The sequence below is a fragment of the Coregonus lavaretus genome (assembly GCF_964263955.1).
Source record: "Coregonus lavaretus genome assembly, contig: HAP1_SCAFFOLD_4891, whole genome shotgun sequence".
NCBI classification, from domain to species: domain Eukaryota; kingdom Metazoa; phylum Chordata; class Actinopteri; order Salmoniformes; family Salmonidae; genus Coregonus; species Coregonus lavaretus.
The window spans coordinates 20332-45519 of record NW_028163224.1 but is presented as its reverse complement, the minus strand read 5'-3'; the positions used below and the strand labels follow the sequence as shown (position 1 = coordinate 45519).

The following is a 25188-nucleotide window of genomic DNA, read 5'->3' as shown; positions in this document are numbered from 1 at the left end:
CATTGCTGTCAGTATGTGCTGCTTTGGTCTTTTTGTGTGTGATGCAATCTCTCCTTTTTTTTTGCCCTCCACACAAACAGAAGGGAGGAATAAAGGTGTCCAAAGTTGTCACCGTTTGCAAAACTAAAAGGGGACCAAATGTCCACAAAAAGAAGGGTGAACTGATGGAGAATGACCAGGATGCAATGGAGGTAAGCGGTTTTGTCCTGTCATGTTATCATTGTGATCATTTGTGTAAATGTATAGGGCACTACTTTTAACCAGGGGTCATGGGGTCAAATGTAGTGCACCATGTAGGGTGCCATTTTGTTACGCAGATCATCTCCCTCGAAACTCTCTTCATAAAGTCTCAAGAACTTCTCTCAAAATTCTTTCACTGAAGAGAGCAGGTTCCTACATGTTGTGTCACTGTCTTCCCAGTACTCATCAGAGGAAGAGGAAGTGGATCTGGCGACAGCCCTGACTGGCTACCAGACCAAACAGAGGAAGGTGCTGGAGCCAGTGGATCACCAGAAGATTGAGTACGAACCGTACCGCAAGGACTTCTACGTAGAGGTGCCAGAGCTGGCCAAAATGTCTCCAGAGGGTGTGTACATGTTCGAAAAAAGAATGTGTATTTCCCGCACTTATTTTTTTTGAAGAAGGGTCTATTTGCAATGACTGTGGTATGTGGTCGTTTTCCCCAATGGAACTTAGTGGACTGCACTAACTGTATAGCTTACCGTGTGCTTCCCAGTCGAAACAGTTTGCGCGTATATTACAAATAGTTTTTGTGACGTTTTTTTTCTTCAGTTTTTGTCGTTGGCCCTTTTTTCCCCACCCGGCTGTTTGTGCAGACAAACGTTTTTCTTGAGGCAAGTCAAAGTTCTGTAGCCAAAGTCTACGCCCCTTCGTCGGGGATTGGTCAACAGTACTACTCCTAGTAGGAGTGAGAACAAGAAGTGTTTGTTGTCATTCAACGAGAGACGACTAGTTTTCATGCACATTTTTTCACGAGAAATACTGCACCAAACATCTTAGCTAGATGTAAAATTGCGTGACTAAGACCTTTGCGAAGACATCAGAATAAATCACATATTTCTTGATTTTTATCTTTGATTAATTTGGACTATTTTGAGGAAGTGTATCTGGCTATGTTGATACAGTGGCTCAAGAGGGACAAACAACAATTAATAGTGCAATTTTTGTCTCATTTTTCAATGCGAATGACTTTGAGGGTTATGAGAGCACAAATAGTCACTTCGCCTAGCCCAGTTCTGCCAAAAGCAAACCGAACCAATGTATGTGGCAGGGTTTCTATTAGGAAAATGTGTCGCCCGACTTTTGACCAGCAGCATTTTAATTTACTGGACATTTTTTTAGAAATGTACCAGACCCATATGCATCATTAGGTGTGTAACGGGATTAGGGAGTCCGCCCACGGTGCTGAGAATGACAAATCACATTTAGATTACGGTAATTAATCTTAACAGAACACTGCAAGTGGAGGATACAACAATTTGTGGTCCTTCTTACCGAATTCCGATGCCCACATTTTACTTTTCCTCAGCCAACAAGATGAGTAACGAACAGCAAGATCACTAGCCTAAACGTTCTCATCTGTTGCATCAGACTCATTTGCTTTTTAACGTTTATTTTTATGTAGCCTAGGCCCACTGGTTGTATGAATTTGAATTGATCTATTGTCCCACAACTGTCCCAGAGTCTGTTTGGAATAGTTTATTTATTTCTCGACAAACTGACCAACAGAATAGGTCAACACATTTTTTTCCTTCACATTATTAGTGCAGCAATACGCACAAGGCAGTAGGTGTAAAATGTTTGTTCCATAATTAGCAATTAGCCGTGAAAACACTGTTGTCAAACGCGAGCAGTTTCCTGTGACAGAGATGAAAATATCAGTTTAGAAAGAGGGAAGATCTAACATGCAACAACCGGGTTGCTAATATAACTAGGATTGTGCCTTTGGCTACTGGACAATGAAAGAAAGTTGATCTAAAATAATTGCCTCCACGGATATGGTCTGATTTTGTCTAGGCTGCTTTAAAGTAAGGCAAGACCTGCCTCATAATATGTAGTAAAACGTTCAGCTTTCCAACAATGAAGTACAGCGCCTTCAGAAAGTATTCAAACCCCTTGACTTTTTCCACATTTTGTTACGTTACAGCCTTATTCTAAAATGGATTCAATTGTTTTTTCCCCCTAATCAATCTACACACCATAATGACAAAGCAATTTTAAAAATATCACATTTACATAAGTTTTCAGACCCTTTACTCAGTACTTTGTTGACGCACCTTTGGCAGCGATTACAGCCTCGAGTCTTCTTGAGTATGACGCTACAAGCTTGGCACACCTGTATTTGGGGAGTTTCTCCCATTCTTCTCTGCAGATCCTCTCAAGCTCTGTCAGGTTGGATGGGGAGCGTCGCTGCACAGCTATTTTCAGGTCTCTCCAGAGATGTTCGATCGGGTTCAAGTCCGGGCTCTGGCTGTGCCGCTCAAGGACATTCAGAGACTTGTCCCGAAGCCACAACTGTGTTGTCTTGGCTGTGTGCTTAGGGTCGTTGTCCTGTTGGAAGGTGAACCTTCGCCCCAGTCTGAGCGCCCTGGAGAAGGTTTTCATCAAGGATCTCTCTGTACTTTGCTCCGTTCATCTTTGCCTCGATCCTGACTAGTCTCCCAGTCCCTGCTCCTGAACAACATCCCCACAGCATGATGCTGCCACCACCATGCTTCACTGTAGGGATGGTGCCAGGTTTCCTCCAGATGTGACGCTTGGCATTCAGGCCAAAGAGTTCAATCTTGGTTTCATCAGACCAGAGAATCTTGTTTCTCATGGTCTGAGAGTCTTTAGGTGCCTTTTGGCAAACTCCAAGCGGACTGTCATGTGCCTTTGACTGAGGAGTGGCTTCCGTCTGTCCACTCTACCATAAAGGCCTGATTGGTGGAGTGCTGCAGAGATGGTTTTCCTTTTGGAAGGTTCTCCCATCTCCACAGAGGAACTCTAGAGCTCTGTCAGAGTGACCATCGGGTTCTTGGTCAGCTCCCTGACCAAGGCCCTTCTCCCCGATTGCTCAGTTTGGCCGGGCGACCAGATCTAGGAAGAGTCTTGGTGGTTCCAAACTTCTTCCATTTAAGAATGATGGAGGCCACTGTGTTCTTGGGGACCTTCACTGCTGCAGACATTTTCTGGTACCCTTCCCCAGATCTGTGCCTCGACACAATCCTGTCTCAGAGCTCTCCGGACAATTCCTTCAACCTCATGGCTTGGTTTGTGCTCTGACATGCACTGTCAACTGTGGGACCTTATATAGACGGGTGTGTGCCTTTCCAAATCATGTCCAATCAATTGAATTTACCACAGGTGGATTCCAATCAAGTTGTAGAAACATCTCAAGGATGATCAATGGAAACAGGATGCACCTGAGCTCAATTTCGAGTCTCATAGCAAAGGGTCTGAATACTTATGTAAATTAGGTATTTCAGTTTTTTATTTTTTAAATGTGCTAAAAATTCTAAAAACCAGTTTTCGCTTTGTCATTATGGGGTATTGTGTGTAGATTGTTGAGGATTTTTATTTATTTAATCCATTTTAGAATAAGGCTGTAACGTTAACAAAATGTGGAAAAAGTCAAGGGGTCTGAATATCTTTCTGAAGGCATTGTATATGTTTTCGAAATGCATACTGCCTCCAGCTCATTGCGAAGTGGTGAGGAAGCCTCCCTTCCGTGGCTGTACCAGCAGCTCTCAGCTGTCTGTCAGATTTTCCTCTCAAAGGCTCTGTATCTGTATGCTGTGATAAATAAGATACATAATGAATATATATATATATATATATATACACGCGCCAGTTTAATTCCACTAAGTGATGCAAATTAACCTGTAGACTGATAAGCATGACAGGTCAAATGTATTTCTGTCGACTGGTATTTCCATCAGTGAAGAGGCTAAAAAACATTATTATTATTATTATTATTTCTTCTTCTTCTCCCCTCTGGTGCCAATTTTATTATGTTTTGTTTGTATTTTTTACATTTAATTTAATTATTATGTCGGCTTTGTATATCGGATGCCTTTAGCCGCTTTTGTCTGCTAAATGAATAGTGTCCAATGTTGTGTCCAATGTTGCTCAGGGATGGGCAACTGGTGGCCCCCGGATCGATTTGGTTGTGCGTCAACAGTATCTATTTTTATGTCGGTCACTAACAGTCACTCAATTAGTACATCAGCTACACATTTGTAGATTGGTAAATTAGTCTAGCGGCCAGCTATTTAAACTTGTTGTAATCATGGTCGAATTACCGACCGGGGGGCCCCGATTTTTAGATTTTGTTGGTCTCTCTCACTCAGATATCATATTAAAAACTGCAAACATTTCTCTACGCCCCCACTGCAAAATGTGTAGAATTGCAGGAAATTAACGCAGACCTGGGTGCCACTGCGGCCCCTCATGATGAGTTCAGATTTTTTTGTGCCCCCCCACCCCTATCAAAGTCCCTGATCTAACTCCTCTCCTTTGGTTCTGTTTGGTTCAGAGGTGAATGTCCACAGGTTGGACCTGGAGGGAATCGCAGTCAAAGGAAAGGGTTGTCCCAAGCCCATGAAGTCATGGGTTCAGTGTGGCACGTCTATGAAGATCCTAAGTGCGCTGAAGAGGTGAGTGTCACAGACAATGTTTTACATCGTAGCCGATTTATAAAAGTAACTCACACGTTGTTCCAAACGAATAGGACAGTAACATACATTTTGTTATGCAATCTGCAGTTGATCAAAACAAATGTTATTTGTCACATGCTTGGTATAGACTAACGCAACAGGTATAGACTAACAGTGAAAATGCTGACTTACGGGCCCTTCCCAACAATACAGAGAGAAAGAAATATAAATAATATACAAATAATAACACGTGGAATAAATACACAATGAGTAACGATAACTTGGCTATATACACACGGGGTACCAGGTAATAACCTGCCTATATACACACGGGGTACCAGGTAATAACCTGCCTATATACACATGGGGTACCAGTACCGAGCCGATGTGCAGGGGTACCAGGTAATAACCTGGCTATATACACACGGGGTACCAGTACCGAGCCGATGTGCAGGGGTACCAGGTAATAACCTGCCTATATACACACGGGTTACCAGCACCGAGCCGATGTGCAGGGGTACCAGGTAATAACCTGGCTATATACACACGGGGTACCAGTACCGAGCCGATGTGCAGGGGTACGAGGTAATTGATGTAGATACAGTATGTACATTTAGGTAGGGATGAAGTGACTAGGCAACAGGATAGATTATATACAGTAACAGCAGCGTATGTGATGAGCCAAAACAGTTGTTGCAAAAAGGGTCAATGCAGATAGTCCGGTTAACTGTTGGTTAACTATTTAACTAACTATTTAGCAGTTTTATAGCTTGGGGGTAGAAGCTGTTCAGGGTCCTGTTGGTTCCAGACTTGGTGCATCAGTACCGCTTACCGATGCACAGCTTCTAGGGCCTTCCTCTGACACCGCCTGGTATAGAGGTCCTGGATGGCAGGGAGCTCGGCCCCAGTGATGTACTGGGCCGTACGCACTACCCTCTGTAGTGACTTGCGGTCGGATGCCAAGCAGTTGCCATACCAAGCGGTAATGCAGCCAGTCAAGATGTTCTCATTGGTGCCATTGTAGAACTTTTGGAGGATCTGAGGGCCCATGTCGAATCTTTTCAGCCTCCTGAGGGGGAAGAGGCGTTGTCGTGCCCTCTTCACGACTGTGTTGGTGTGTGTGGACCATGATAATTCCTTAGTGATGTGGACACCGAGGAACTTGAAGCTCTCGACCTGCTCCGCTACAGCCCCGTCGATGTGGATGTTGGCGTGCTTGGCCCTCCATTTCCTGTACTCCACGATCAGTTACTTTGTCTTGCTGACGGTGAGGTTGTTGTCTTGGCCTCCTCCCTGTAGGCTGTCTCATCGTTGTCGGTGATCAGGCCTACCACTGTCGTGTCGTCTGGAAACTAAATGATGGTGTTGGAGTCGTACTTGGCCACGCAGTCATGGGTGAACAGGGGGTACAGGAGGGGACTAAGCATGCACCCCTGAGGGGCACCCGTGTTGAGGGTCAGCGTGGCAGATGTGTTGTGGCCTTCTTCACCACTGGTAGCGGCCCGTCAGGAATTCCAGGATCCAGTTGCAGAGGGAGGTGTTTAATCCCGGGGTCTTTAGTTTAGTGATGAGCTTGGAGGGCACTATGGTGTTGAACGCTAAGCTGTAGTCAATGAACAGCATTCTCACCTAGGTGTTCCTTTTGTCCAGATGGGAAAGGGTAGTGTGGAGTGCAATGGAGATTTTCATCTGTTGGGGCGGTATGTGAATTGGAGTGGGTCCAGGGTGTCTGTTATGAAGGTGTTGATGTGAGCCATGACCAGCCTTTCAAAGCATTTCATGTCTACAGATGTGAGTGCAACAGGGCGGTAGTCATTTAGACAGGTTACCTTGGCGTTCTTGGGCACAGGGACTATGATGGTCTGCTTGAAACATGTAGTTATTGCGGACTGGGTCAGGAAGAGATTGAAAATGTCAGTGAAGACACTTGCCAGCTGGTCAGCGCATGCTGGTAATCCGTCTGGCCCTTCAGCCTTGTGAATGTTGACCTGTTTAAAGGTCTTACTCACATCGGCTACGGAGATCGTGATCACACTGTCGTCCGGAACAGCTGGGGCTCTCTTGCATGGTTCAGTGTTGTTAGCATCGACGCAAGCATAGAAGGTATTTAGCTTGTCTTGAAGGCTCACGTCACTGGACAGCTCGTGGCTGCGTTTCCCTTTGTAATCCGTGATAGTTTGACGCGTTGCCTGTCTGATGGTTCGTCGGAGGGCGTAGCGGGATTTCTTATAAGCGTCCGGATTAGTGTCCTGCTCCTTGAAAGCGGCAGCTCTAGCCTTTAGCTCAATGCGGATGTTGCCTCTGATTCACTTGCCATACATTGTCCGTACACTTCTAGATTAGTTGTGTTTTAAATGATGTTGTCTTCACATCTCCAGACACAGCTATGAGAAACCCACACCCATCCAGGCCCAGGCCATTCCAGCCATCATGTCTGGGAGAGATCTCATCGGCATCGCTAAGACCGGCAGTGGAAAGACCATCGCCTTCCTCCTTCCCATGTACCGCCACATCATGGACCAAAGGCCCCTGGAGGAGGCTGAGGGACCCATCGGTAAGGGCCCATTTTCTCGTTTTCTGTTGTACAACCCCATATCAGTTGCACCTAAATTAACCTGAATGCTGGACGTCTCTGATTTCTAAGTGTAAATAACAATTTGAATTTGCTGAGCAGAGTGGTGTTATCTATCAGACAGTATGAATGGTGTTCAGTGAAGATCCTCTATTTCGTGAAGGGCAAATAAACGATGAGAGTATGTTGTCTGAGTGCTATTGTCCATTTATCTTCCCCATTTTTCAGCTGTGATCATGACTCCCACTAGAGAGCTGGCTCTGCAGATCACCAAGGAGTGCAAGAAGTTCTCCAAGCCACTGAACCTGAGGGTTGTGTGTGTGTATGGAGGCACGGGGATTAGTGAACAGGTAGAACATCCTCGAACTCTGTGAGGTCAGGGGTTATTGTTAACCAGTACCTCATCATGGAGTAGTGTTACATGGTTGTAATTATGCTTTACCATGATCTAAAATATATATATATAATAATTAATAATAATAACTGGTGTGTATATATATATATATATATATATATATATATATATATATATATATATATATATATATATATATATATATATATATATATATATATATATATATATATATATATATATAGTACATTGCGTTTAAAGAAATCCTGGGTTGTAGGTTTGAATAATCCAGGGCTCGATATTAATGCTTGTTCTCTTGTTGGACAAGAAGAATATAGATTTAAATTGTCCGAATGGACAAGTAAAAAAAAACATCACAATATCAAACAGTTAGCCTACTCCGATCAGAAGTGTAGGTGATATGCATATTGGCTACAGCCTCATGTCCAAATCCATGCTGACATGAGTGAGGCGCCAGAAAATGGAGCCAAACATTGAGGCTTTTAATTATATAAATTATATTTTATAAAGCGATGAGGCTGGTGCAACAGATCAAACCAGAAATAAAACTTTATCAACATTTTAAGCTAAACGGTCTGATCTGTTGAATCAGCCTCATTTGCTTTTTTAAAATGTTTTAATGTGCAGGGGTTGAATGAATTTAGGATCTGTCGTCACAGAACTGTCCCAGATTTTTTTTTTTATAAAGACATAAAAAGTATTTGGTTGCTCTATTTTATAAGCTACCAAGTGTGGCCAACCATTCTCCAGGAGAGCTTTAAAGGGGCAGTGTTGTATTTTATTTTATTTTTTACTGTCAAGCCCTGTAATCAGTAAGGAAAAGGCAAACAGGATTGTACGTTGGTTGAATATCGTTATCTTAAATTGTTTGTTTCTTCCTTGTGGGGCAGATTGCTGAGCTGAAGAGAGGAGCAGAGATCATTGTGTGCACACCAGGCCGAATGATTGACATGTTAGGTGCCAACAGCGGTGAGTGACACACCTGGTCCCACACCTCTCTTTGTGTTATTGTAGCCAGGTACATATAACGATAGGGATTTCTGATATGTGATAAACTTGCAGTGTCTGTTTTTTAAAATATATATATATTTTTTAAAAGTCTGCAATGTCCAGTGTTATAATTATTTTGACGTAGAAACGTCACTAACTGACCCTGAAAACACAAGCACTGAAGGTACTGATAGAAAGTGAGCTGTAAATGTCCTGCCTTGCATGGAATGTTTCTGTATGAGAGTCAAGTCAGTACCACTTTTACTAAACTGTCAACATTATCTGACCACCTTGGGAGTCATATCCTCAAGCCATTTGAAGTGTTTCCTGAAGAATAATTTCAGCTACAGGTAGGTGGAGACACGATACCGCCTCGTGGTCCTCACGTTCAGAGGCGTAAGTCCCAAGTTTTCAAACAACCTCTATCCAAGTCAAATGTTGCTTGTTTTTAGTCATGTAAAAGGCAGACATGTGACTCGTGTATGGATTTGAATAACATGTGAAGCTTTAAAGTAGATCATTGTTGTCCGAAAGGTGTGAAATATATTTTGATCAGTATTAAAGTCATTGTTTTATGACAGTATATAAATGCTAAATTAAAACATTAAAAACATGTAATGAAACAGACAGTATAGCGTTCTTTCCTTCCACACATGCCAGGTAATCTCTATGTTTCCTTTTTAGGTGAAAAGACGGTCAGATAGTGCATCATGTGGCCCCATCTCTTTTATTGTATTGGCTGTTTTCTGACATTTACAGGTTCCTCGTGCCCCTGAGATGGTACGCAACACAAGACAAAATATAGAAACCAAATAATCTGGCTACTTTAAAAGTAGTCCTGAACAGAACAAATGGCAGTTGTGTGAATTGAAGTGAAGTATTTAAATGCCCTAGGAAAAGGATAGCCCCTTTTGTATAGGCTTGTTGAGGTATATTTACCAGTAGGTTCAGGAACTTTGTGTGAAAGCTTTGAGTGAACCTACTTTCCAGAGAGTAACTTGTTTTCCTGTGTCACTATACTTTCCTTGGGTGTGTAGGTCGAGTCACAAACCTGCGGCGAGCCACGTACGTGGTGGTGGACGAGGCAGATAGAATGTTCGACATGGGCTTTGAGCCACAGGTAGGTGCTCCTCCAGATAGAATATTCAACATGGGCTTTGAGCCACAGGGAGGTGCTCCTCCAGATATAATATTCAACATGGGCTTTGAGCCACAGGGAGGTGCTCCTCCAGATAGAATATTCAATATGGGCTTTGAGCCACAGGGAGGTGCTCCTCCAGATAGAATATTCAACATGGGCTTTGAGCCACAGGGAGGTGCTCCTCCAGATATAATATTCAACATGGGCTTTGAGCCACAGGGAGGTGGCACATTATTGTCATTATAGACGCACATTATTGTCATTAATTTGTTAATAATTAAAATCCAAGGAGGTGTTTTTAAGCGTATTAAAACACAAAAACAGACTTGCATCAATTCATCTCATAGCAGCTATTTAAACCTGACCCTGGCACCAGAATAATAGGTAAAATCCTCTCCTGTAATGTTTCCTTCCCCCAGGTGATGCGTATCATGGACAACGTGCGTCCAGACCGGCAGACGGTCATGTTCTCAGCCACGTTCCCGCGGGCCATGGAGGCCCTGGCCAGGAGGATCCTCTCCAAGCCCATCGAGGTGCAGGTGGGAGGCAGGAGTGTGGTGTGCTCCGACGTGGAGCAACATGTGGTAAGACTGGCCTTTTTACATTCTCCCGGTGCGTCCCAAATATCACCCTATATTGTACACTACTTTTGACCAAGGACCATAGGGCTCTGGTCAAAGGTAGTGCACTGTAAAGGGAGTAGGGTGCGTCCTCCATCTCATTATCCTTTTTTGGTGCCCTATGGATAGTGCCAGGAGTTATTTCCTGTAGTCAGTATGATGAGGAAAAACTCCTGTTCCACTCTGGATATTATATCATTTGTAAACCATCCAGTCAGAGTAGGGTTCCCCAACTGGCCGCCTGCAGGCCGTTGATTTTATTTTGCTCCTAAAGTTTTATGAGCAAAACAGTTATTTATTTATTTTTGGACATAAGACTGTAAAAACACTAGCAAGTGATTTTTAATTTTGGAAATGTGTTCCAAAAAATTATCACGCATAGTAAAGATACAGTATAGACTGTATGCGATCGTATACCAACGTAAGAAAGGTTTTAAATTATGTTTTAGTCAAATATTAGATCTGTTTGGGCTTCTTGCAGTCAATTTTCAGTTTATAAATGATGTGTTTTTTTATAGTTTTTTTATTTCACCTTTATTTAATTGTGTAATTATGTTCTGGCCCCCTGACCATCCGCTCAAGAAGAAATCGGCCCGCGTCTGAATCTAGTTGATGGTCCCTCCGTTAGAGGATGGTTTACATGTGTCAATGTATTGATTGGTTCTGTTGATGTTTTGATTGGTTCTGTCAATGTATTGATTGGTTCTGTTGATGTTTTGATTGGTTCTGTCAATGTATTGATTGGATTCTGTTGATGTTTTGCACCATAATGACTTTGGCACAATAACCGTGTAACCAACGGTTATGAATGAAGACCGTCATGAAAATAAAATAACCATCATAATCGTTAAATAAATAATTCTATATATATATATATGCTGAACCAAAAATATCAACGCAACATGCAACAATTTTAAAGATTTTACTGAGTTACATAAATTAATTAGGCCCTAATCTACAGTACCAGTCAAAAGTTTGGACACACCTACTCTTTCCAGGGTTTTTCTATCATTGGACTACTTTCTACATTGTAGAATAATAGTGAAGAAATCAATCATGTAGTAACCAAGTGGAATCATGTAGTAACCAAGTGGAATCATGTAGTAACCAAGTGGAATCATGTAGTAACCAAGTGGAGTCATGTAGTAACCAAAAAAGTGTTAAGAAATAGATACTTCAAATAGCCACCCTTTGCCTTGATGACAGCTTTGCGCATGGGTGACATGTCTGGTGAGTATGCAGGCCATCGAAGAACTGGGAAAATGTCCTCTTCCAGGAATTGTGTACAGATCCTTGCGACATTGGGCTGTGCATTATCATGCTCAAACATGAGGTGATGGTGGCGGATGAATGGCACGACAATGAACCTCAGGATCTCGTCACGGTATCTCTGTGCATTCAAATTGCCATCGATTTAAAATGCAATCGTGTTCTTTGTCCATAGCTTATGTCTGTCCATACCATAACCCCACCGCCACCATGGGGCACTCTGTTCACAACGTTGAGCAAACCGCTCGCCCACACGACGCCGTACACGCTGTTCTGCCATCTGCTCAGTACAGTTGAAACTGCGATTCATTCATCTGTGAAGAGCACACTTCTCCAGTGGCCATCAAAGGTGAGCATTTTCCCACTCAAGTCAGTTACGACGCTGAACTGCAGTCAGGTCAAGACTCTGGTGAGGACGACGAGCACGCAGATGAGCCAGTCAGGTCAAGACCCTGGTGAGGACGACGAGCACGCAGATGAGCCAGTCAGGTCAAGACTCTGGTGAGGACGACGAGCACGCTGATGAGCCAGTCAGGTCAAGACTCTGGTGAGGACGACGAGCACGCAGATGAGCCAGTCAGGTCAAGACTCTGGTGAGGACGACGAGCACGCTGATGAGCCAGTCAGGTCAAGACTCTGGTGAGGACGACGAGCACGCAGATGAGCCAGTCAGGTCAAGACTCTGGTGAGGACGACGAGCACGCAGATGAGCCAGTCAGGTCAAGACTCTGGTGAGGACGACGAGCACGCTGATGAGCCAGTCAGGTCAAGACTCTGGTGAGGACGACGAGCACGCTGATGAGCCAGTCAGGTCAAGACCCTGGTGAGGACGACGAGCACGCTGATGAGCCAGTCAGGTCAAGACTCTGGTGAGGACGACGAGCACGCAGATGAGCCAGTCAGGTCAAGACCCTGGTGAGGACGACGAGCACGCTGATGAGCCAGTCAGGTCAAGACTCTGGTGAGGACGACGAGCAGATGAGCCAGTCAGGTCAAGACTCTGGTGAGGAAGACGAGCCAGTCAGGTCAAGACTCTGGTGAGGAAGACGAGCTGACGAGCCAGTCAGGTCAAGAGTCTGGTGAGGAAGACGAGCACGCTGATGAGCCAGTCAGGTCAAGACCCTGGTGAGGAAGACGAGCTGATGAGCTTCCCTAAGACGGTTTGTGCTGAAATTCTTTGGATGTGCAAACCCACCGTTTCCTCGGCTGTCTGGGTGGTTGGTCTCAGACGATCCCGCAGGTAAAGAAGCCTGATGTGGAGGTCCTGGGCTGGCGTGGTTACACATGGTCTGCGGGTTGTGAGGCCGGATGGACGTACTGCCAAATTATCTTAAACGACGTTGGAGGCGGCTTATGGTAGAGAAATTAACATTAAATTATCTGTCAACAGCTCTGGTGGACATTCCTGCAGTCGGCATGCCAATTGCACGCTCCCGCAAAACTTGAGACATCTGTGGCATTGTGTTGTGTGACAAAACTGCACATCTTAGAGTGCCCTTTTATTGTCCCCAGCACAAGGTGCACCTGTGTAATGATCATGCTGTTTAGTCAGCTTCTTGATATGCCACACCTGTCAGGTGGATTGATTATCTTGGCAATGGAGAAATGCTCACTAACAGGGATATAAACAAATTTGTGCACAAACTTTGAGATAAATAAGCTTTCTGTGCGTATGAAACATTTCTGGGATCTTATTTCAGCTCATGGAACATGGGACCAACACTTTACATGTTGCGTTTTTATATTTTTGTTCAGTGTGTATACAGTGCCTTCAGAAAGTATTCACACCCCTTTACTTTTTCCACATTTTGTGTTACAGCCTAAATTTAAAATGGATACAATTTTTAGATTTTGTGTGACTGGCCTACACACAATACCCCATTTAAAAATGTTAATGAATAAGAAGATATCTCATACTTTATATATTCCATATTGGTCATTTTGCTAAATGAGTGTTGCTGCCATTTCTCTCTATCTAGCTGAAGTCGCACAGACGTCCATGTTTTTCCTCATCGTGTATTCTCTCCATCTAGCTGGTAATCGAGGAGGACCAGAAGTTCCTGAAGCTGCTGGAGATACTGGGTCATTACCAGGAGAAGGGCTCGGTCATCATCTTCGTGGACAAACAGGAGCACGCTGACGGGCTGCTCAAAGACCTGATGAAGGCCTCCTACCCCTGCATGTCTCTACACGGGGGTAATGTCATGCAAACACACCGTTAGTCTGAGGCTCTTCCCCAAATGGTCCTCTGGTCAAAAGTAGTGCATTATGTAGAGCCTTCAAACTCAACTCTGGACCTGGAAGCCAGTTCCACTGCGTTCCCCTCTAATCAGGGACTGATTTTAGACCTGGGACACCAGATGTGTGCAATTTTAATTATCAGGTAGAACAGAAAACCAGCAGGCTCCGGACGTCATAGGGTAAGAGTTGAATAGCCCATGATGTAGAGTATTGGGGGCCATTTGGGACGCCCCTGAGTTAGTCCGGGGTTTGAAAGTGACCCATTTTCATTTTATTATAGCTTCTAATTAAACCACGTTTTATGGCAGATGAACGTTTCGCCCTCTACCATGTTTAGTCGTTTGAACTATGTCCTTTGACAACAAGCGTTTGTTTGTCTCCGTCCCACTCCCTGTAGGCATTGACCAGTACGACAGAGACAGTGTCATCAATGACTTTAAGAACGGGGCGTGTCGGCTGATGGTGGCCACCTCTGTGGCAGCCAGGGGGCTGGACATCAAGCAGCTGATCCTGGTCGTCAACTACAACTGCCCCAACCACTACGAGGACTACGTCCACAGGGCCGGACGCACAGGGAGAGCCGGGAACAAAGTCAGTGGTGGCTCTGCACTAGGCTATCAACCTAATTCGTTATTATTACTGGTTTATCAAGAATTCCAGAAATTCTGATCACTGAAACAAATCACTGGGCAAAATTTTAAAAATGTTCATCCCCCAAGGACCTCTTCAACCATATTAGAAGGAAAAAAAGGAGAGATTCTCACTGAAACATTTGATTGATATGTGTTTCCGTCTTCTGGTGGTACGAGTACTGGGGTGATGTCGGCGTTAATGTGTCACCGTGTTTGAGGTGTTGGCAGCTGCATAGGCTATTCTCATGAGCAGTGGCGACATACTCTCTCTGTCCATCACCGTTGTAATCTACTGGGAAGCCAAAATGTTCCCAAACTGGAGATTTAAACGATGATGGAGACTCCTCCTGGTTTATCGACCCCACCACTCGCCATCATACAGAATTAGTTCCCGGCTGCGCCTCACAAAAGGACAGTTTGAAATTAAAGTCTTGAATTTTGATTACACAATTTTACATTTTACATTTTAGTAATTTAAGGGCACATCGACAGATTTTTCACCTAGTCGGCTCGGGGATTAGAACCAGCGACCTTTCGGTTACTGGCACAACGCTCTTAACCACTAAGCTACCTGCCACAAATTTCAGCTCAGATTTACTCGAGCTGCGTAAGCATAGCCTATAGGCCTGGCGTTTTTAATTGGTTGGATCTTTTTCGACGTATTCATTTGGGTTCACAGTGAGGACCGAACCCACGTCCCCCCTGTACTGAACGGTTCGCTACAAATACCTATACACTGTTACAACCCTCATTTAAAAACCACCCCGATTTGTTGTGTCCTCAGGGCTTTGCCTACACCTTCATTACAGACGAGCAGGCGCGCTACGCCGGGGATATCATCAAGGCCCTGGAGCTCTCGGGGTCCCCTGTGCCCAAAGAACTGGAGCAGCTGTGGCTGTCCTTCAAAAACCAACGGCAAGCGGTAAAGAGGAAGACTAATGTAGTGTTGTTCCGGTGTTGTCATGGAAGCTCACTGTCTTTTTGTATGCGGAATGTGTGGCCAGCTAAAACCGTGCGTTGGAGCTGATGATTGTCAGCGACGATTTACATATTATGTTCTGTGGCCTTTGTTTCTTCAACTCCTGTTCAACAAGATTTAGACCTGTTTGTCGCTGGCTTTACTTCCCATTTGCTGCCAACCAGCATTGGTGTCATCAGTATGTGAACGAAGGCAGGCGAATGTGACACACCCTCTCAAAAACGGCCTTTTCTTTCCCCAGGAGGGTAAAAGCATCAAGAGCAGCAGCGGGTTCTCGGGGAAGGGCTTCAAGTTTGACGAGACGGAGCATGCTCTGGCCAACGAGAGGAAGAAGCTGCAGAAGGCTGCTCTGGGTCTGCAGGACTCTGATGATGAGGATGGAGCCATGGATGTGAGTACAGGTTCTGATGATGAGGATGGAGCTCTGGATGTGAGAGGTACAGGTTCTGATGATGAGGATGGAGCTCTGGATGTGAGGTACAGGTTCTGATGATGAGGATGGAGCTCTGGATGTGAGGTACAGGTTCTGATGATGAGGATGGAGCTCTGGATGTGAGGTACAGGTTCTGATGATGAGGATGGAGCTCTGGATGTGAGAGGTACAGGTTCTGATGATGAGGATGGAGCTCTGGATGTGAGGTACAGGTTCTGATGATGAGGATGGAGCTCTGGATGTGAGGTACAGGTTCCACACTATTCTAAAGCCTAGAGTAGAATGCCAACTGTGGCTTGATTAGGTCTCAGTCCCAATGGCACCTTATTCCTTTTATAGTGCACCGTTTTTGACCAGGGCCCATAGGGTTATATAGGGAATAGGGTGTCATTGGGGAAGCACACACTCACCTGGTTCCAGACACTTCTAAAACCTTCAGTAGAATGGCAACTATGGCTTGATAATGTATTGCATTCCCTCCATTGTGGTCAAACGGTATGTTTCTAAACTATCCTAGAATACGTACTATATTGACCCGATATCTCACCCTGTCCTTACAGATAGATGAGCAGATCGAGAACATGTTCAACTCGAAGAAGAGGGTGAAGGATCTGTCAGCTCCAGGGGGAGGGCCGCCCAGTGCTGCGGCCGCGGCGGCTGCGGGAGGCCTGGCCAACCTCGGTGCCCCCTCTGCTGGAAACATCCAGAAACTGGAGATGGCCAAGAGACTGGCTCTCAGGATCAACGCCCAGAAGAACCTGGGGGCTGAGGCTCAGGTGGGTGTGGCCGTTTCTCTGCGAGTTGTTTTTAGTAGTCTTCACTTTCCATCCTAACGTAATCCATTGCTCTCTCTGGACAGGATGTGATGCAACAGGCCACCAACGCCATCCTGAGAGGAGGCACCATCATGGCCCCCTCCGTCTCGGCCAAGACCATCGCCGAGCAGCTGGCTGAGAAGATCAACGCAAAGCTCAACTACATCCCTGTGGAGAAGCTGGAGGAGGAGAAGCAGGCGGCAGAGCAGGCCGAGACCGTCAAGAGATACGAAGAGGAGTTGGACATCAATGATTTCCCTCAGGTCAGTTTATATGGGGCTGGATCCCAAACGGCACCCTGTTCCCTATATAGTGCACTACTTTTGACCAGAGCCTTATGGAATAGGGTGCTGTTTGGGACGTACACCTAGGGTGTAGGTGCAGGACTCTGCTCATTGAAGGTGTACACACCATCGCTACATGAACTATGCATTACTTTATCATGCTAATTATCTTTTCAGTTGAACATTGAATAGTCTATTTACCATGTCTGTCCCTTGACAGAGTTTACGGTAAAAGCACTAGCTGGTAGATCTTATTCGCATTTGTGACCGACCGGCTCGATTCGGTTTTACGTAGCAAAATTTGAAATGATAAAAGTAGAGACTCGTTGAGGAAAGTTGGGAAAGTAATTCTGCTTTGAAAGTTGATAAACTTGTAACTTCACTCATGAGAAAATGGCCCTTGAATGTTTTGGTAGCTACTGGAGAGTACAACCTGGAATTAAAATGGATTTTTGGGGGGGGTTGTATCATTTGATTTACACAACATGCCTACCACTTTGAAGATGCAAAATATTTTTTCTTGTGAAACAAACAAGAAATAAGACAAAAAAACAGAACTTGAGCGCGCATAACTATTCACCCCCCCAAAGTCAAAGCTATCCAACCTTATCAGTGACCTCAACCAAGTGATTGCCTTTTCCCTTAGTCACTTTCCAGGCCCATACTTCTTATCCAACCTCCATTGACCCCACCATATACATTCCTCATACATGTAGCCATTAACTTCTAGTATAGCAGGTACAGTGGCTTGCGAAAGTATTCACCCCCCTTGGCATTTTTCCTATTTTGTTGCCTTACAAACTGGAATTAAAATGGATTTTTGGGGGGTTTGTATCATTTCATTTACACAACATGCCTACCACTTTGAAGATGCAAAATATTTTTTTATTGTGAAACAAACAAGAAATAAGACAAAAAAACAGAAAACGTGAGCGTGCATAACTATTCACCCCTCCAAAGTGAATACTTTGTAGAGCCACCTTTTGCAGCAATTACAGCTGCAAGTCTCTTGGGGTATGTCTCTATAAGCTTGGCACATCTAGCAAAACTGCTCCAGCTCCTTCAAGTTGGATGGGTTCCGCTGGTGTACAGCAATCTTTATGTCATACCACAGATTCTCAATTGGATTGAGGTCTGGGCTTTGACTAGGCCATTCCAATACATTTTAAATGTTTTCCCTTAAACCACTCAAGTGTTGCTTTAGCAGTATGCTAAGGGTCATTGTCCTGCTGGGAGGTGAACCTCCGTCCCAGTCTCAAATCTCTGGAAGACTGAAACAGGTTTCCCTCAAGAATTTCCCTGTATTTAGCGCCATCCATCATTCCTTCAATTCTGACCAGTATCCCAGTCCCTGCCAATGAAAAACATCCCCACAGCATGATGCTGCCACCACCATGCTTCACTGTGGGGATGGTGTTCTCGGGTGATGAGAGGTGTTGGGTTTGTGCCAGACATAGCGTTTTCCTTGATGGCCAAAAAGCGCAATTGTAGTCTCATCTGACCCAAGTACCTTCTTCCATATGTTTTGGGAGTCACCCACATGCCTTTTGGTGAACACCAAACGTGTTTGCTTATTCTTTTCATTAAGCAATGGCTTTTTCTGGCCACTCTTCCGTAAAGCCCAGCTCTGTGGAGTGTACGGCTTAAAGTGGTCCTATGGACAGATACTACATTCTCCGCTGTGGAGCTTTGCAGCTCCTTCAGGGTTATCTTTGGTCTCTTTGTTGCCTCTCTGATTAATGCCCTCCTTGCCTGGTCTGTGAGTTTAGGTGGGCGGCCCTCTCTTGGCAGGTTTGTTGTGCTGCCGTATTCTTTTAATTTTTTTTATAATGGATTTAATGGTGCTCCGTGGCATGTTCAAAGTTTCTGATATTTTTATAACCCAACCCTGATCTGTACTTCTCCATGACTTTGTCCCTGATCTGTTTGGAGAGCTCCTTGGTCTTCATGGTGCCGCTTGCTTAGTGGTGTTGCGGACTCTGGGGGCCTTTCAGAAGAGGTGTATTCAGTGGGGAGAACAAGTATTTGATACACTGCCGATTTTGCAGGTTTTCCTACTTACAAAGCATGTAGAGGTCTGGATTTTATATCATAGGTACACTTCAACTGTGAGAGACGGAATCTAAAACAAAAATCCAGAAAATCACATTGGATGATTTTTTAGTAATTAATTCGCATTTTATTGCATGACATAAGTATTTGATCACCTACCAACCAGTAAGAATTCCGGCTCTCACAGACCTGTTAGTTTTTATTTAAGAAGCCCTCCTGTTCTCCACTCATTACCTGTATTAACTGCACCTGTTTGAACTCGTTACCTGTATAAAAGACACCTGTCCACAACACTCAATCAAACAGACTCCAACCTCTCCACAATGACCAAGACCAGAGAGATGTGTAAGGACATCAGGGATAAAATTGTAGACCTGCACAAGGCTGGGATGGACTACAGGACAATAGGCAAGCAGCTTGGTGAGAAGGCAACAACTGTTGGCGCAATTATTAGAAAATGGAAGAAGTTCAAGATGACGGTCAATCACCCTCGGTCTGGGGCTCCATGCAGATTATTTCACTTATAATTCACTGTATCACAATTCCAGTGGGTCAGAAGTTTACATACACTAAGTTGACTGTGCCTTTAAACAGCTTGGGAAATTCCAGAAAATGATTTCATGGCTTTAGAAGCTTCTGATAGGCTAATTGACATCATTTGAGTCAATTGGAGGTGTACCTGTGGATGTATTTCAAGGCCTACCTTCAAACTCAATGCCTCTTTGCTTGACATAATGGGAAAATCAAAAGAAATCAGCCAAGACCTCAGAAAAAAGTCTGGTTCATCCATGGGAGCAATTTCCAAACGCCTGAAGGTACCACCTTCATCTGTACAAACAATAGTACGCAAGTATAAACACCATGGGACCACGCAGCCGTCATACCGCTCAGGAAGGAGACGCGTTCTGTCTCCTAGAGATGAACGTACAATGGTGCGAGAAGTGCAAATCAATCCCAGAACAACAGCAAAGGACCTTGTGAAGATGCTGGAGGAAACAGGTACAAAAATATATATATCCACAGTAAAACTAGTCCTATATCGACATAACCTGAATGGCCGCTCAGCAAGGAAGAAGCCACTGCTCCAAAACCGCCATAAAAAAGACAGACTACGGTTTGCAACTGCACATGGGGACAAAGATCGTACTTTTTGGAGAAATGTCCTCTGGTCTGATGAAACAAAAATAGAACTGTTTGGCCATAACATCGTTATGTTTGGAAGAAAAGGGGGGGCTTGCAAGCCGAAGAACACCATCCCAACCGAGAAGCACGGGGGTGGCAGCATCATGCTGTGAGGGTGCTTTGCTGCAGGAGGGACTGGTGCACTTTACAAAATAGATGGCATCATGAGGAAGGAAAATGATGTGGATATATTGAAGCAACATCTCAAGACATCAGTCAGGAAGTTAAATCTTGGTCGCAAATGGGTCTTCCAAGTGGACAATGACCCCAAGCATTCTTCCAAAGTTGTGGCAAAATGGCTTATGGACAACAAAGTCAAGGTATTGGAGTGGCCATCACAAAGCCCTGACCTCAATCCTATAGAAAATGTGGTTGTGAGTGTGACGAAATAAAAGCAGGGCATTCTATCTGAATTGTTTTACTTGGACGCTGTCTCATTGGCATAATTTATATCCTAATTTGACTTTGGTGCAGGTCATGTTGTTCTTCACATTACCTTCTCTGGTAAACACACACTATATCAAATAAAATCAAAGTTTATTTGTCACATGCACAGGATACAGAAGGTGTAAACGGTACAGTGAAATGGTTACTTGCATAGTGGAGCCTTTTGTTTAGACAACAATGAACCATAATCCCAACTCATAACATTACTACCGTGCATGAACCTGCAGGTAACTAAAGCTAACCAATTAGATTCAATGTTAGCTAGCTAGCTAACATTAGGCTATAACTAGCAATGCAAATGGCTTTCTGAGATATACAAATAATATTACTACACAGATCAAACACGTAATGTTAGCTAGCGAGCCAGCCAGCTAACGTTAGCTAGTTAACAGTATGCTTTAACTTGCAATAAAAATGACTCTGACAAAATTAGAAATGTATAATATCTGAAAATGTAGCTAGCTAGACTCTCTTATCCGTATACATGGATGAACGCTTCTTGCCCTTAGTTTGAAAATGTAATCCAGAGACCGGTGTTTTATTCTCAAAACTTTTTGACCACGACTGTACACATACTGAGCAGCTCATGTTATAGACAGAAGCACGCTACATGGCAGACCAATCCAAACTCATCTCTCGGCATGTCCAGCCCATCCATTATCTCAGCCAATCATGGCTAGCGGGAAGGTTCCGGTCTTTTTCCATGGCTAAACCAACTAGGCTCGTCATTTAACTATTTTATTGGTATTTACAGATGACATAGAAGTTTGTTATTAAGGCACATGAAAGTTCACATATTCCTGAAGGCATTTCTCCCAAAAAAAAAACGCATTTTGATAAAAAATAAATGTTTACGTTCAAATGCTGCTCCTGTGAAGTAGCGATGTGCGACATACGCCTAGTTTCCTGAAACGAGTCACATTTGATTGACATTTGTTTGCCCTATCAACAAAGTGATTGTGGTTTGAGTAGTTTATCCCACAAGGGGTAGGTGGTACAGACCTCTCAAAGCATCTCAGAATACGAGTCCTGATCTAGGATCTGTCCATATATAATATTATTCATTATGATCTAAAAAAGGGCAAAAACTGATCCTAGATCAAAACTCTTACACCGAGACGCTTTTGTGAAAACTGGCCTAAGCGAACGGGAAGATTTAATGTCTGTTTCCTGTTTTCAACCAGACTGCGAGGTGGAAGGTCACGTCTAAGGAGGCCCTCCAGAGGATCGGAGAGTACTCGGAGGCAGCCATCACCATCAGAGGGACCTACTTCCCTCCAGGCAAAGAGCCCAAAGAGGGAGAACGCAAGATCTACCTGGCTATTGAGAGTAAGCAGCTATTCCACTTGCATTGACAATTTCCAAAGTCTTCACCAATGTTGGAGAATTGAGTGTTGCGTGTTAGCGGTAGTGGGTGTTTTTTTTTGATGATGTCACTTGTCGTGATATTTTGACGTGTTCGACTGACAGGTGCCAATGAGCTGGCCGTTACGAAGGCCAAGGCTGAGATCACTCGGCTCATCAAGGAGGAGCTCATCAGATTAGTAAGTTCTGTCCATAAAATTAGATTAATTATATATGTATGGTTCTGTCCCCTGTTGTCTCTTTATTTATTTATATATGTATGTGTATTTATATGTATATGTGTATGTGTGTGTGTATATATGTATATATATATACATATAAATACACATTCACATACATATACATATACATACATATATGTGTGTGTGTGTGTGTATGTATGTATGTATGTGTATATATACAGTGAGGGGAAAAAAGTATTTGATCCCCTGCTGATTTTGTACGTTTGCCCACTGACAAAGACATGATCAGTCTATAATTTTAATGGTAGGTTTATTTGAACAGTGAGAGACAGAATAACAACAAAAAAATCCTGAATATTATATATATTAAATATTATCAATTGATTTGCATTTTAATGAGGGAAATAAGTATTTGATCCCTCTGCAAAACATGACTTAGTACTTGGTGGCAAAACCCTTGTTGGCAATCACGGAGGTCAGACGTTTCTTGTAGTTGGCCACCAGGTTTGCACACATCTCAGGAGGGATTTTGTCCCACTCCTCTTTGCAGATCTTCTCCAAGTCATTAAGGTTTCGAGGCTGACGTTTGGCAACTCGAACCTTCAGCTCCCTCCACAGATTTTCTATGGGATTAAGGTCTGGAGACTGGCTAGGCCACTCCAGGACCTTAATGTGCTTCTTCTTGAGCCACTCCTTTGTTGCCTTGGCCGTGTGTTTTGGGTCATTGTCATGCTGGAATACCCATCCACGACCCATTTTCAACGCCCTGGCTGAGGGAAGGAGGTTCTCACCCAAGATTTGACGGGACATGGCCCCGTCCATCGTCCCTTTGATGCGGTGAAGTTGTCCTTGTGGTCCTCTGTAGCTCAACTGGTAGAGCACGGCGCTTGTAACGCCAAGGTAGTGGGTTCGATCCCCGGGACCACCCATACACAAAAATGTATGCACGCATGACTGTAAGTCGCTTTGGATAAAAGCGTCTGCTAAATGGCATATTATTATATTATTATTATTATTATTATTGTCCTGTCCCCTTAGCAGAAAAACACCCCCAAAGCATAATGTTTCCACCTCCATGTTTGACGGTGGGGATGGTGTTCTTGGGGTCATAGGCAGCATTCCTTCTCCTCCAAACACGGCGAGTTGAGTTGATGCCAAAGAGCTTGATTTTGGTCTCATCTGACCACAACACTTTCACCCAGTTCTCCTCTGAATCATTCAGATGTTCATTGGCAAACTTCAGACAGCTTTCTTGAGCAGGGGGACCTTGCGGGCGCTGCAGGATTTCAGGCCTTCACGGTGTAGTGTGTTACCAATTGTTTTCTTGGTGACTATGGTCCCAGCTGCCTTGAGATCATTGACAAGATCCTCCCGTGTAGTTCTGGGCTGATTCCTCACCGTTCTCATGATCATTGCAACTCCACGAGGTGAGATCTTGCATGGAGCCCCAGGCCGAGGGAGATGGACAGTTATTTTGTGTTTCTGCCATTTGCGAATAATCGCACCAACTGTTGTCACCTTCTCACCAAGCTGCTTGGCAATGGTCTTGTAGCCCATTCCAGCCTTTGTGTAGGTTTACAATCTTGTCCCTGACATCCTTGGAGAGCTCTTTGGTCTTGGCCATGGTGGAGAGTTTGGAATCTGATTGATTGCTTCTGTGGACAGGTGTCTTTTATACAGGTAACAAACTGAGATTAGGAGCACTCCCTTTAAGAGTGTGCTCCTAATCTCAGCTCGTTACCTGTATAAAAGACACCTGGGAGCCAGAAATCTTTCTGATTGAGAGGGGGTAAAATACTTATTTCCCTCATTAAAATGCAAATCAATTTATAACATTTTTGACATGCATTTTTCTGGAATTTTTTGTTGTTATTCTGTCTCTCACTGTTCAAATAAACCTACCATTAAAATTATAGACTGACCAATTCTTTGTCAGTGGGCAAACATACAAAATCAGCAGGGGATCAAATACTTTTTTCCCTCACTGTGTGTGTGTGTGTGTGTGTGTGTGTGTGTGTATCTGCTATTTGAATGATTATGTTACTGATGCTAGGCCTAGGGTGTAATTGTAGAATCATTCTTGTCAATCTAATCATCTACATGTTGGTTGCATCATTGTATGATCCTGTGTATGAACACCAGTAATGAAAGTTGAATGTATTAAAAGTACTGAAAGTAATTCACTTAGCGAAAATAATTAAATAATAGTGTTTCTCATTGCTCAATAACAAATGTCTTCTCTAATTTTAGCAAAACTCCTACCAACCCACCAGCAAAGGAAGATACAAGGTTTTGTAGTGAGGACTTCTTTCTCCAACGTTTCATCATATTTGTTTCAGAATGTATTAGTATTTTTTTTTTTTTTTACTGTTAGACCAGTGACCTCCAGAAGGGATTGTTCTCGTGAGAGTACTTTCTCTTTTAGGCAAAGTTTCCTCTCTCTGTAATTTTAAGTGGAGATTTAGTCATGATTTTTAGGTTTCACAGCACAAAATGTATCTGATATCAATTATTTAATATACCAGCTGAAATGTAACGGCTCTCTACCACCATGACTCAAACATTTGCTTATTTTTGTCCTTAAACATCATGTAGTTGTAGATCCTGTATTTCCGTGTGTAAAATAATATCTTGGCCACTTGTCACTGGTCTGCAGTCATCTGAACGAGTAACAGTCCTTGAATGATGTAATGTGTTTTTAATTATTTCCCTCTAATAAAACAATGTGTTGGTAAGGAACACTGGTCTGTGTTCGATGAATTCTATACGAATGGTTTGTGTGTTTGCTCTGGATTTGATATTCTACAAATATTTTGTAGTGACAATCCTATCAGGCTATGATTAGGTTTTTTTTTGTAGCTAAAAAACGGTGCATATTATATGTGAAGTATAAGATGAAAACCTATTGACAGAATTCAAGCTTAACCATGAGGACAATGGAGGTTTGTGT

The 25188-nt window shown here is 43.7% G+C and overlaps 1 protein-coding gene across 1 annotated transcript; it reads left to right on the top strand.

Moving 5' to 3' along the window:
- Positions 1–84: 84 nt before the first annotated feature.
- Positions 85–24977, top strand: LOC311118384 (putative ATP-dependent RNA helicase DDX46). The gene is made up of 17 exons (XM_084193185.1): positions 85–191; positions 421–586; positions 4538–4658; positions 7037–7212; positions 7459–7580; positions 8497–8575; positions 9634–9716; positions 10157–10321; positions 13660–13822; positions 14265–14458; positions 15284–15421; positions 15720–15869; positions 16472–16687; positions 16771–16989; positions 21876–22020; positions 22162–22235; positions 24489–24977. The coding sequence occupies exons 1-17, from the start codon at positions 165–167 to the stop codon at positions 24534–24536; spliced, it is 2286 nt and encodes a 761-aa protein (XP_084049311.1). The 5' UTR covers positions 85–164; the 3' UTR covers positions 24537–24977.
- Positions 24978–25188: the final 211 nt, after the last annotated feature.